This window comes from Antechinus flavipes, chromosome 6 (assembly GCF_016432865.1).
Source record: "Antechinus flavipes isolate AdamAnt ecotype Samford, QLD, Australia chromosome 6, AdamAnt_v2, whole genome shotgun sequence".
NCBI lineage: Eukaryota > Metazoa > Chordata > Mammalia > Dasyuromorphia > Dasyuridae > Antechinus > Antechinus flavipes.
Window position 1 is genome coordinate 199,961,311 of NC_067403.1, and position 14,643 is coordinate 199,975,953.

The 14,643-nt window shown below is 36.9% G+C and overlaps 1 protein-coding gene and 1 long non-coding RNA gene across 2 annotated transcripts in view; one reads left to right on the forward strand and one right to left on the reverse strand.

The window, feature by feature from the left end:
• The window catches only part of M1AP (meiosis 1 associated protein), a 97,604-nt gene that overhangs the window by 70,874 nt on the left and 12,087 nt on the right, over positions 1 to 14,643 (forward strand). Inside the window, exons 5-6 of the mRNA XM_051964312.1 lie at positions 10,078 to 10,222; positions 14,429 to 14,570. Coding sequence (XP_051820272.1) covers positions 10,078 to 10,222; positions 14,429 to 14,570 — 287 coding nt within the window. The remainder of the gene's footprint in view (positions 1 to 10,077; positions 10,223 to 14,428; positions 14,571 to 14,643) is intronic.
• Positions 2,018 to 2,766, reverse strand: LOC127539894 (uncharacterized). The gene is made up of 2 exons (XR_007948045.1): positions 2,676 to 2,766; positions 2,018 to 2,239 (listed from the first exon to the last, which is right to left on the reverse strand). It is a non-coding gene; the product is annotated as an uncharacterized LOC127539894 (long non-coding RNA).

A 14,643-nucleotide genomic window follows, 5' to 3' on the forward strand; every position in this document is an offset into this window, starting at 1 on the left:
AAGAATTATTATACAGTGAAATATTTATTATTCTAATTTTATAAGCAATGCTGAGCATAATTTCATATTTTTTGGTATTCTTAATATGGATCACAATCTTATAGGGCTTCAGAAGTGTCATTTTGAATATCAGTCTGACTCAGACTGGTGAATGATTTCCAATTGCTAGAACTGCTGGAATCCAATTGATTCTAAATTCTCATTTCCAATGACACAAACATAGGTAGAGTTTGTAGTTTTGTATCTAGCAAAGGACTTCAGTGTATTGTAGCACATAGAGATGAATTTTGTGATGTTTCCTCCCCTATAAGCTTAAGCTGAAAGATTTCTTCTGCTAAAAGCAAAACATCTGAGGAAGTCTGAACTTGTCTTTTTGACCACTTCATGTTTCAGCAGAGAGAGGAAGCAACAAAGGGAACTACTTCTCTGGGCTTAATTCTAACAAGGAAGTTAGTGATATGGAAATGACAGGAACTGTTCAGGACTGACTACCCTAAAGGTTTCAGGGTTGGTACGGGCAGTAGCCAAGCATGAGAGCAGAGGAATTTCCTTTAGGTCCTTTTGGCCCTTCCCATTGTCTTGGCTCTGCCTGGAACCCTGGCTTGAATTCCCTGGACTTTCCCCCGTGGTATCCTGGTCCCTGTTTCTCCTTTGTTCCTTCAGCTGATTTCAAAAATAACTCTACTCCAAACTGGGCCACTTTCCATAATGGTCCCTGAAAAACCAGACAACCTTGTCATCGTAGAGTTAATAATTGCCTGAAAAAGGACTCCTGTATATTGCTAGATTTGTACCTTGAGCTTTTGGAAAGCAGATTTTAAAGAGTTCAGAATAAAAGATACATGGCCAGAGATTCTCAAAGGAAATCCACTGGGAAAGATGAGGCTCTCAGAAACAGAATTCTAATAATAAAATCACAAATTGTAGAGACAGCAGGGTGCAATGCATAGAGAGCCTCTCTTTGAAATCAGGAGGATATTGGTTCAAGTCGAAAGTTGGCTCCTAGGAGAAAAATCGGAACAGAAGAGAGTGAAAGAGATAATATTGTAAAAAATTACCCAGGCATGGGTTCTGTCAATAAAAAGTTATAATTATATACATATATATATAATTATAACTTTTTATATATATACATACATACACACACACACACACACACACACACACACACACACACACACATACTGGACACTTTCCAGAGGGGGGAAAAAAAAAGAAAGTTGGCTCCTTATTGGTTGTATGACTAAATCATTTAAACTCTCAGTATTCTGAGAAGATGCCTCCCAACATTCATGAAAGGAGTTTATTCACTGGAAGTTTCCTGCGCCAGTGAATCACAGGTTTAGTCCTATTCCATCCACAATCACAGATTAGGGGGAAAAGAAGGCTTGTCTAAAGATAAAGCTATGAATTCACAGATAGTCTTTTAATTGACTCACTTAAAAGTACATGTACAAAATTCAGACGGATAAATAAAAGAAATGGGATGAACCTACAAAAAGACTGTCAAAAAAACCTAAAATCTAAAATGAACCAAGATTGCAAAAAAAAAAAGAGAGAAAATGCTGACAACACAAAAATATCGAGCTATGTTCAGAAGAGGAAGGTAAAGAGCAAAGAAGGGTAGGACTGCTCTTTTCTTTAGTTTTAACATGATATTTTATTTTTCCCCAATTATATGTTAAAACCAATTTTTTAATATTTGATTTTTCTTTAAGTTTTGAATTCCAAATTTAGCCCTCCCCCATCCCTCCCCACGATGGTAAGCAAATATAGGTTATACATATGCAGTTATCTAAAACATTTCCATATTAGTCATTTTGTATAAGAAGTCTCAAATAAAAAAGAAAGAAAGAAAAAATGAAAAACTAGCCTGCTTTCGTCTATATCCAGACAATATCAGTTCTTTCTCTGGAGGTGAATATTATTCTTCATCATTAGGCCTTTGGAATTGTCTTGGATCATTGTGTTGCTGAGAATAGTCAAGTCATTCACAATTCTTCATCATTCAGTATGGTTATTGTGTAAAACATTCTCCTGATTCTGTCACTTCACTTTGCATCAGTTCCTGCAAATCTTTCCAGGTTTTTCTGAAATCATCCTGCTTATCATTTCTTAGTATAATAATATTCCATCACAATCATATACTACAGCATTCTTGACTCTAGCTGGTTTTTGTTGTTGTTTTGTTTTAGCTTTTTTCAAGAAGTCTTTTCTATAATAGTCAGCGATCATCATACTGCAAAATATAAAATAGACATAGTTATGAAATCCATTTCCCCTTCCACCTCCTCCTATACTTGAATTCATTCTCCCTGCCTGTCCCTCTAGTCACTTTTTTTCACCATGCTCTGTTCTCTGGAGAGCAGATTTTTCTATGTTATCTCCCTTTTCCACAAATATTCATTCCATCTTCTGGCCAAAATGAAACGTCAGTTCCTTTTGATGAGAAAAATATGTCAAGGAGACAAAAATATGTCCCAGTCTTTACAAGCCAAAGCAATAGAGGTGCATCTTAGAACTATAGATCTCTCAGAAAAAATTAATAGAGGCCAACAACCTAAAGGACATATAATAAGGAAACTGCCCAGAAGTATTAAAAACAGCATTTAGAGGACAAATCTATTAGGATCTATAGGCTGCCAACATAAAGAGTTTAACAGAAATATAGTTACCAGATTTCAGGGTTTTGCAATCAAGGAGAAAATCAATCTTGAAAGCAGCCAAGAGGAAGTGAACTACAGATCAGCAAGCACCTGTTCAGATGGTGAAAAAACAGGAAATGAAAGAATAGACCAGAATGTGATATACTGAAAAGCAATGGGAAATAGTCTGTTCTCTAAGATTGACAGTCTGGAAAACTAAGGCAATTCCTACATGGAAAAGTGATTCTTTTATAATATCATAAACTTTGGTCATTTCCTGAAGACAAATCCAGAACTGGGCAGAACCTTTGATATAAAAATTGGTTAAACACATTAAATATAAACAAAGTAGTCAGCAATTGCATGCAGAGAAGGATTAAGTGTTAATATTCTTAAGGAACTAATAAGTGTTTTTGTAACCTTTAAGTCAAAACTGGCATAAAGGTCCCTGAAAAAAAAAATAAAGGCTGAAAATTTAAGGAAAGAATCTCTTGAAAATAGGACAAAATCTGAATATTAACAGAGAAGAAGTTGGAAGAAATTCAGTAATTTTTCTTGAAATTAAATGCCACTCTTTTCAACAGTGAGATGATGCAGACTGATTTCAATAGATTTGTGTTGGAAAGAGTTATCTATATTCAGAGAAAGAACTATAGGAACTGAATGTAGATCATAACATAGTATTTTCACTTTTTTGTTGTTTGCTTGTTTTGTTTTCTCTTACTTTTCCCTTTTTGCTCCAATTTTCCTTGTGCTGCATGATAAATGTGGAAATATGTTTACAAGAACCACACATTTAACCTATATTGGATTACTTGCTGTCTAGGAGAGGGGGATGAGGAAGAAAGAGGGAGAAACATATGGAACACAAATTTTTGCAAGAATGAATATTGAAAACTATCTTTGCATATATTTAGAAAAATAAAAAGCTATTACTTAAAAGAAGAAAAAAGAAATTAAGTGCCACACATAAAAATTAATCAAACAAAAATATATTAAGTAGGAAAGTGAAAATGATTTTTTTTCTTTTTGAAGCAATTAGAGTCAAATAAATTGCTCAGGATCATACAACTCTTAAGTGCCAAATGTCTGAGGTTAAATTTGAACTTAGTTCCCCCTGGCTCCAAGACCAATGCCCATTGGTCCAGGTGGAACACCTAGCCGCACTTTGAAAAATAATTCTTTAACTACATACTTATATGGTATACCTAGGAAAAAGTGAATAAAAAATACTTTTAAGACTATATCAGTGAAAGGAGACTCCCAGGATTTAGCTTTGGCACGGGCAGCAAGAAGAGAAGGGACTGAAGTGGAGCTCAATCATAAAATTAGATTGTTACAAATAGATACTCACAATAGGGTAATATCATAAACAAATTAGTGGAACACAGGAAAAAATTACCTCTAAGATCTACATAAATGAGATAGATGTACACAGAAAATAAGTAATTTTGATTACATAAAATTAAAAAGGTTTTGCAGAAACAAAACCAATGCAGCTAAAATTAGAAAGAAAAAAAAAACTGGGCCAAAAAAAAAAATCCTTGGAACAAGTTTCTCTGATGAAGGTCTCATTTCTGAGATGCACAGGGAACTGAATCAAATTTATAAAAAAAATTCGCCCCAAATGATAAATGGTCAAAGGTTAAGAATAGGCAGTTTTCAGGGGAAGAAATATAAGCTACCAATGGACTATTTTAATAGTATTTTATTTTTCCAAATACATATAAAAATAATTTTCAACATCTATTTTTCAACATCAACTTTGTATTCCAAATTCCTCTCTGTCCTTCCCTTGCCTCTCCCCTCCCCAAGACAGTAAGAAATCTGATATAGGTTAAATATGTGCGACTTTTTAAAGCGTATTTCCGTATCTGTCATGTTGTGCAAGAAAATGCAGGTCAAAAAGGAAAAACTACAAAAAAGAAAAAAAAAAGCAATCCAACAACAACAAAAAGAAAAATACTGTGCTTCTACCCCCATTCAGTTTCCATAGTTCTCTCTATGAAGGCAGATGGCATTTTCCATCCCATGTCTATTGGAATTGCCTTTTCAATGGCTTTAAAAAAAAATACTCCAAATCTAATAATTGTAGAAATGCAAATTAAAAATAATTCTGGGGTTTCATCTCAGATTGGCTAAAATGTGAAAAAATTAAAATAAAAAAATCTGGAGTAGATGTGGGAAAATAAGGCTTTTATGCATTGTTAGCAAAGCCATAAATTAGTGCAATTGTTTTGGAAAACAGTTTGAAACTATACTCCAAAAAGGTTATTAAACTATACATGTCCTTTCATCTAACACTACTGCTGCTGAATCTATGCCCCAAAGAGAATAAAGAAACAAGAAACAACCCAAATATTAAAAAAAAAATGTTTACAGCAGCTCTTTTTGTGGTGACAAACAATTGAAAACTGAGGATGGCTGAATAAATTGTCATATATGGAACGGCATTATGCTAAAAGAAATGTTGAACGGGATCATTTCAGAAAAATCTGGGAAGACTTAGATGAACATCTGGCAAGATTTATATGAATTGATGCAAAGTAAAGTGAGCAGAACTTGGAGAATAATTTATATAGTAACAGCAATGTTGTAAAGATAATTTGAAAGACATAATGACCAATTAAAATTCTAGAGGATTCTTGATGAAATGTCCTGCATACCTCTAGGTGGAAAAGTGATGGAATTAGAGTGCAAATTAGAACATGATTTCTCCTCTTTCTTTTTCCTTATTTGTTTTTTGAATATAACTAATAAAGAAATGTATTTTGTATGACTATATTTGTAATGAATTTTTGTTTTCTTGCCTTCCCTATGGGGAAGGAAGGGGGGAGAGGAGACAGAATCAAAATCAAAATAAAGTTGAATTAAGAAATGAAAAACATTAAACTACTTGAGGTAATTGTGACTGAAAGATGCAGGCCGTAGTTCATGTCAGAAAGGGGAAAAAAACAGGATTTGGTTATTGATTAGGGAATAGTGAACCAGTTATGTTTTGAATATACTTAAATATCACTGTGCTGTAAGAAACAATGAATAAGATGAATATGGAGAAGCATAGAAAGGCTTAAATGAACTGACACAAAAGGAACCTGAAAAGTAATACACATAATGACCACAAATGAGAGAACAACAAAATCTAAGCTGAATATTCTGAAATCATCATAATTAATCTCAGCCTCAAGCAGAATATGAGAACATACCTCCACAGTATGGGACACTGAATATAACAGACTTTTTGGCATCTTAGTTTTTCTGAACTTTCTTTTTCTTTTCTCTTCTTTATTTTGCTGAGGCAGGGAGGTGATGCAATGAATACAGGGCTAGACCTGGAATCAGGAGGGTCTGACCTTAAATTTTACACTTATTTTGTGTTCTTGGACAACTCATAATTTCTATTTGCCTCAGTCTCCTCAGCTGTAAAATAGGAGAGGAGGAGTACCTATCTCTCAAAGTTGTAATGAGGATCAGAAATATTTGGAAAGTGCTTAACAATAAGTGCTTTTCTTTTTTTTTCTTATAATAAGGAAGGCTTTGTGAGAGATATGTGGGAAAACATGATAGAAAATGTAAAATGATTTAAAATCCAAAGATATATATGTATTTAAATATTAAATTGTTACAAAGCATATTTATATTTGATCTGGGCCAAGAGAAATGGGATTTGTATTAGTGCTAGGGCTAATGGCCTAAAACAGTAGGAGAAAACAACAATAATAAGGGTATCGGATAGAGTATAAACAAAACTGAATATAGCATGGGTGATTTAGAAAATCCTACAGAATAAACCAAAAAAGAGAAAATCAGTGCCTTAGTAAAGTATCAGGAGACAAAGTAAATACACAGAAAAACATTACCATTTCCATATATTACTAACAAAAACTATGAAAATGAGATAGAAGGAAAAATATAACTTAAAGAAACACTAAAAAGCATGCTAAGTATCTTTGTTATTCTACCAAGCCACATGTTATTTATATAAATGCAACTTAAATATTCAAACATTGGTGTGGATGTCCCTTCCAACAATACATATTGCAAATCAGCCATCCCTTACTCTTCTGTGCAATTCTTAATCCATAATATGACTCTAAAACAATTTTCCTAGAAATGAAGAAAGACTTCACAAAGTTCAGAGATACTTGATACCTTGCCTAGGCCACACTGATAATGACAGAAAAGTTCATACTGGCCAAGTTAATTGGTAGATTTGCCTCTTTGCCTTTCAAATTACCAAAAGGGTACTTTGTAGAATTAAAACAAAATAATAATAGCATGTCATATACAAGTATAAATGGACAAAAAATACCTAGGAAAACAAAAGTAGTAATAAGGTAGTAATTATCAAGATTATGGTATTAAATATGAAAACTGAGTGCTTTGACAGTGGAATAGATAAAATAAGCAAGACTTTGGAGGAAATGCCTAATGCAGCCTAATTTTTAATAAACTCAGAACTGTGGGATACTAGAGAAAGAATTCAAAAATTGCTAGGAAAATTGTGTAACAGTCATCAGCTAAGTGGCACAAGATATAGAGTACAGGTCCTAAAGTCAGGAAGCCTCATCTTCCCAAGTTCGAATCTGGCCTCAGATACTTACTAGCTCTGTGACCCTGGATAAGCCACTTAGCCCTATTTGTCTCAGTTTCCTCATCTGTAAAACAAGCTGGAGAAAAAAATGACAAATTACTCTGGTATCTCTGCCAAGAAAATCCCAAATGTTGTCAAAAAAGAGTCAGACACAATTGAAAACGACTGCATGTTCATAATTAATAAGATTTTATAAGTGAATATGTATATGTAAACACACACATACCATCTTAAATAGGAAACCTTTGGCTTCCATCTCTCTCAACTTGACAAGTAAGCCAATGGTTTATTGACTAAGGTTTGCTGACAAAATCTCTTGTCAATTGATTTGCATTGGTTAAATGTTGATATAAAATAAAATATGTCAGTGTCATTTCTTCTATTATACATCTTTTATTATCATTTATTTATATAAATAGTTCAAGATTAATTTGTTTCAAGTGTGTTCCATATCTTTTTTCTCATTCTTCTTCTTCTGACTCTTTATTAATTAGAATCATTGCTCTAATACATTGTCAGTCTGCCTATACCCAGACACCATTTAAGGATAAACTTCTACATCCATAACAAGTCCTGGTCTGTCTGTTAAAATATAATCAATTCTATTTTTTATTATGGGATTCACCTCCAATGCCTACCAATTATTTTCTCAAATAAAGTATCTATAATATAATGGTATCTACCCATACCCAGCACCACACAGCAAGCATACTGTCTATATTTCTCCCATCCACCAGAAGTGGCTAAAAGAGGTGACTTTATGAACATTGACATTAATAATCCTTTAAAGAATTCAACTTCAACCTTCGGTTCCTAATTTTTTTTTCCTGTGTACCTAGCAATTGGGCAAATTTCCATAGTGAAAAACCCAAGTAGTTTAAAAATTATACCATCAATCTTTTTTGAGGTTGATGATCATCATCATGATATAAAACAATGCTTAGAATCACAAATAATCAGAGAATAAACATTAAAACAGCTAAGGTAGCCCTTTAGCTTATCAAATTAGCAAAGATATTGAAAGATTGAAAAGTCAGGATTGGTAGAGTATTGGTATCCTGGGGGTGAAGAGGGAGTAAACTAATTTACTGCTTGTAGAACAGTGAATTTATCCAACATTATGGAAAACAATTTAGAATTTTACAAAAAAAAGTTAGAAAGTTGATCTATTATTATAATCTTTGTGCAAGTGATGTCAATATTGGGTTTTTACATCTAAGAAGATGATAAACAACAAGAAAAAACCTATCGGCAAAAAGATATTTCTAGTAGTGCTGTTTACAAATGTAGTTTAAAAACTGGAAACAAACTATTGATCTAGTGATGGAGAAATGACTGAACATGTGATGTAGAACTATTAAAATATTACTATGTCATAAGGAATGACAAAAAATGAAGAATCAAAAGAATCAAGGAAATATGGGAAGAATTATATAAAGCAATGTAACATAATCAAGCAGAATCAAAGAAAAATAGACACATTTACCGCAACTTTGTAAATGAAGGTCATTTTAAATAGCATCAGAATTTAGATTAAAAACATGGGACAATGTGGATATTTAAACAACATATACCCACTGTTTTAACAGACAAAACTATTAACATGAAGTTGCATGTGCAAGCAGTCTAAATCACTTTTTTTAATGTTTTGCTTTACTGATTGTGGGGTATACAATCAGAGACAATGGAATAAGGAAAACCAAAAATTACCAATTTTTAAAAATTATAATAATTTTAAATGGAGGGAAAAAAGAATTAGAACATGGTAGAACATTACCATCCATCACTCAGAAGAATACTGTAATACCTCCTTCATTTGGATCCTACCTCTGAGCCAATTCTAAAGATTTTTCATCTCTAAACATATGGACAAACAATCCTTCTACCAGGAACACTTTAAAAATAAAGCATTTCAGAGGCCTGGAAAAATTTACATGAACTGATGCTGAGCGAAACAAACAGAACCAGGAATACATTGTACACAGTAACAGCAAGAATGTGCAATGATCAGCTATGAAAGGCTTGGTTCTTCGCTGAGGTTCAGTGATCCAACACAATCCCAATAAACTTTAGATAGAAAACTCCATCTGCATCTTTCTCTAAGGAGACCTAATTAAATTAACATAAGCTATGTTCACTTCTTTTTTTCTGTTTTTTTTTTTCTCTCCTGTGGTTTTTTCCTTTTGTTCTGATTTTTCTCTCCCAAAATGATTCATAAAGCAATGTGTATTAAAAATAAATAAATTAAATATTAAAAAATAAAGTATTCCAGGACCTCGTTTTCCCTTCTTGGTCCCAACAAGAGCTAGCGATGAGCCGGTAGCATCAGCTGACTAACTGGCTTCTGCTTTCCAGGCCTTCCCATTTCTGCTGCCTTACAGCAACTCAGCCACAGGCAGCTGCATGAGGAAACTTCTGAGGGTAACTGGCAGAGGGCCCCACGGCAGGTTATGATGTTGGCTTTGCCTCGCTCAGAAGATGCATGTTCCCCACAGACAGATTAAAAAGCCAGATCACCCTCATAAGTGCCAAAGCAATACAGGGTTCCCATTGTGCCAGCTCATTATCCATCAAAGAGAACGCGCTGTTAAAGCCTGGAGAGCAAGTACAGCCTAGCTGCAGGGGGGGGGGGTCATCCAGCCCCCTACTTCCTCCCAAACAATCCTGCCTTCGGGCAGTCCATATTACTTCTCTCCCTTGCCAACCTGCTGCCAGCCCTTGGCAGTTGTGCTCTTTGAACTATGAAAGAGGAATGGGTGGCAGTTAATGTCTCCTAATTGCATGCCCTAAGGGAGGCTGTGACCCTAATCCTTTCCTCTGATGCTTGTTTTATTGCAGTATGTCTGAAATGTGATCTTCAAGAGCGGCTTCTTAACCCAGCCCTCCTCCCTGGCACAGCAGAGAGCCCCAGAGGACACTTCAGCTCTTTCTGCCAGATGGCCCCCCAATCAGCAGCATCATGTTACAGACTCCGGGTGATCAAGTAAGGTACCAGAGTATCCCTCGCCCCCCCTCCTGCCCCCACACCATCAGCGCAGACTCATGATTTTCCTTGTCTATTTTTCAGCTCAGCCCTCGAATAATCTTAGTACTTCAGGGCAATCTCTGACTGCCCAAGGATGGGATGGTGCTCTCAGTCCATGAATGGGTGTGTACCTGGTGCGTGGTCAGGCTACAGTGAGCCAAGACCAGGGAGCACTGTGGAAAGCAGCAGATGGAGAATCCAGACTCCTGGCTTGGGGCCTGGAGAGGAAGGAATACTTTAAAAGAGAACTTGCTTAAAATGAGTAGGATCACTGGATTTGGAACCAGAGGGCCTGGGTTTGAGTCCTCACTTTGTGTGACCTTAACCAATTCTTATCTGTAAATGAAGGGATTCTACAAGTTGATCTCGAAAGTCTCTTCCAGTTCCCAGTTCTATAATGCTGATGAAATGAAGGCATTTCTACCCCCTTCAAGTTGCTTTTGTTCCCTTTCAGGTTCCTCAGGAGTCAGTCCCTTAATAGTTCTAGAGATTTTCCAGAGAAGGTATTTGTGTTGCTGGCTGGAATAGAAGCAACTTCTTGTATACTCACTGCCATGCCCTTTAAATAAGAAGACTCTTACTCTTGGTTCTCAGTCACAAGAAGCATTGTTGCCTGTGACTGTTTCTAAAAATGTTAGTCCAGGCAGGTGATCAAGATCTGGATAAGATCAAGGTTAAATGGAAACAATGGAGAAGGATTAAGTGGGAGAGTCTCTACTTACTGCCTAGGTGACTTTAGGCTAGTCAGTTCTCCTCAGTCTTTAAAACTATGGTGTTTAATGATCCCATAGGTGTCCTCCAGAACTAAATCCATGATCCTCTGAGCCTATAAGTTTTTTCAAGAAAGAAACTACAATATGAAGAAACACAAATAACTGATTTAAAATGTGTTTTCAACACAATGATCTGAGGAATCTGAAGAGATCGATTCCATAACAGGATAGTCAAAGATGAATTTATGAAAGAAGTAGCACCTGAGTTGAGCCTAGAAGAAAGTGGAATTGGATAGGAAAGAGATCCCTGTAGGGCTTGATAGCAGCAGGAATAAATCTGAGGGGCTGGGAGAGAGTTGGAGACAAGAGGAAAGTGAGGTGAGAAATGACCAGTACTGTGGCATATGAAGGTAATGGAATATTATTGTTCTATTAAAAAATGTTGGACAAGCTGATTATAGAAAGGCCTGGAAAGATTTACACAAACTGATGCTGAGCAATATGAGCAGAACCAGGAATACATTGTACACAGTAACAGCAAGATTGTGTGATGATCACTATGAAAGCCTTGGATCTTCTCAGTGATTCAGTGATCCAAGGCAATTCCAATAGACTTTGAACAGAAAATGCCATCCGCAATCAGAAAAAGAACTAAAGAACTAAATGTAAATCAACACATGCTATGTTCACTTCTTTTTTCTGTTTTTTTTTTTCCTCTCCCATGGTTTTTCACTTTTACTCTCATTTTTTTCTCCCAACATGATTCCTAAAGCAATATGTGTTAAAATAAACAAACGAATAAATAATTTTTTTAAAAGAACCCCCCCCAAAAAATAAGAAATGATCAACACTGGGCATTGGATGGTACCACTAGCAGTGATGGAGATATTGGAAAGTGTTTCCCATCACTTCCCTTTGCGTTTCTTCCTCATACATTTATTCAGAGAAACAAGTCCTGATCATTGGCTTGACTTTCAGATTTGAGAAATGCTAAAAAGGAGTGGGGGAAAGGCAGGGGAGGGGAGGAAGAAGGAGGAGGGGTGGCAGTGCCTTGCATCATCAGGTTGTGGTGTCTGCATATTCTCCCTGAGGGAGTATCTCCTTCCATGTATGTAGTTTTAGGATACCACCATCATTGTACATATGCTGCCTTTGTAATCTTCCTAACCACAGTGATCACTTAGCACTGCTCTACTCAGAAACCTCCAGGGAACTCGCAGATCAAGGTAGATGATGTACCCAAAGTGCTTTGTAAATCCTAAAACCCTAAATATTAATGTCAGCTTTTATGATCAACTCATATTTTCCATGTTGCTGTTATTATCCCATAGATACTCATTGCCCATTAAACAAAGTATTAATTTCTGGCTTGTCTTTCAAACCTTGCCATAATCTGGCTCAAACCCACCTTTCCAGCCTCATCTCATTTTACCCTTCTTAGTGTAATCTTATGTTCCAATCAAATTAAATGATTCTTCTAGTCCAATATAGCTCTCTCCCAGCCCCTCAGATTTGTTCCTGTGGTTATCAGGCCCTGCAGGCAGCTCTTTCCTATCCACATCCACTTTTTTAGATCCAACTTAGGTGTTGCTTCTTCCATGAATCCATCTTTGACTACCCTGATAGTCTTTTTCTCCTCAAATTCCTCAGATCATTGTGCTGAAAATACATTTTGAATGTAGTTATTTGTATGCTTGTTCTTCCTACCATCAGATTATAAACTTATTCAGAATAGGCTCTCCAAACCCTCTTTGTGTTTGCTTTGTCCAATAATGTTGATTCCTTAAACTTTTGTGTGAATTGAATTGAGCAGATAAAGAAGCCCAGAAATCTTGCCTGAGTGATACTTGAGATAGAACCTTTTGTGCTGTGATAGAGAAAGATAGATGGAATAGGCCATGGATATATTTAGAATGATATGCTTTGGGATCTGGAAAGATCTATTCTACTTCCCCAAGGGAGACTTCAATTTCCACCATTGTGGAAAGGAGAAGGTCCAATAACCTATCAGGGAAAGGTATGCAGCCTTCAGAACAGCCATGACTTCATGCTTAGTCCTTCTCGGTCCTATCCCTAAGGAAGATATTGGCTTAAAAGTATATCTATATGTCGCAGGTCAAATAGTAAGCACTAAAACCATAGTGCTCTTTTAGTGGTCCAGAATAAAAGTCCCTTGTGCTGTAACTCTGAGTGGGAAGTAGTCTCACTTTGACCAGGAGGTCATAACTTATTCTTGCCAGCTTCCCTTCTTCCCACAAATGCTAGTTTTAGAAAGGGCAATTACAAATAGGAAGAAATCATATTTCATGAAATAAAATCATGAAATAAAAAACAATGAAGTTACAAGGTAATAACAACAATAATAAGCACAACAGCTAGCATTGGTATAGCTTTGCAAAACACTTATTTTTTTCTCACAACAATCCTGATGCTATTTTTATCCCCATTTTACAGATGAGGCTGAGAAAGGCTGTGATTTGCCCAGACTTTCTCACTAATAAGCTAATACATCTGAAGCCAGATTTTAATTTAGATCTTCCTGACTCTACACCTAGTCCTCTCTGCACTGTGCTACCCCCACCATGTCCCTTCCATCCTAGCACACGAACACCAGAGACCATTAAGAGCTGGTAACATTGTTCTCTTCTTGGCTGAGTTGAAAGTTTTATCTAATCTTCAACCCAAAAGTCAAATAAAAGGAGAAAGCCCTATTACCAACAGTCTCTGGGTTTCATGAGCTGGGAATCAAGAGACATCCCAGGGTGGGGCCTGAGCACTGAGGAGGGGGCCTGCCCACCATTCACAAGTTTGTACCTTGCCTTTCACTCATGTCCCTCAAACTCCCTTTTCTCTCTCTCTCAGCCTCTCAGGAAGCCTGATTCCTTCCACATAGTCAGTATACATTACTGCATTTTACTCCACCTTTCTTCTCTCCAAACCCGCCTCCTCAGGGTCCCTCACATCACCCAGCTCCAGGTGTGGAATGTCCTCACTCCTCCCCATCATCTCTTAGAAGCCCACCTGCTGCACAGGGCTCTTCCCCCTCCCCAGTGTCTCTCACTGCCCAGAGTGGCCCCATGTTGCTTCCGTACGTACTTCTGTGTATATGAGCCGCTACCCCGTGTAGAATGGAAGCTATTTAAAGCCGTTTTCTTGCTTTTCTCATATCCTGGTGCTTAACAGAGGGCCCAGGTAGGCCGTAAGCCTCTTGGTATCAATGAGCACTCTTATTTAAGCTTAGTGACTCTTCCAGCCTGTTGTTCTGCATTAAATAAGTGCATTTGTTGCCAGTATAGGCTGCCAAGGGGCATGGGGCCGGCCTCCTTGGCAAGGCTGTGCAGGCTCTCAGGCAGGGCCTGAGCCCTCATGGCTCCTACTTGGATTTGGGCCATTTGGGATAGACTCGGATGCCCCAGAATGTTCCTTCTTCCCTGCTGTTCTCTTGTCTCAGGGCTCTAGAATCCAGCGGAGTCTGCGAGTCGGTGACATATGGACTCCCATTCATCATCAGGCCGACAAGCTGTTGGCAGCTAGACTGGGATGAGCTAGACACCAACCAGCAGCGTTTCCATGCCCTGTGTCACAGCCTGCAGGTAAGTTCCTGTGTCACTGGGTGGCAAGAGCTGGAACGCCGAAGTACCAGCCACAAGTAGGCATGAGCCCCAC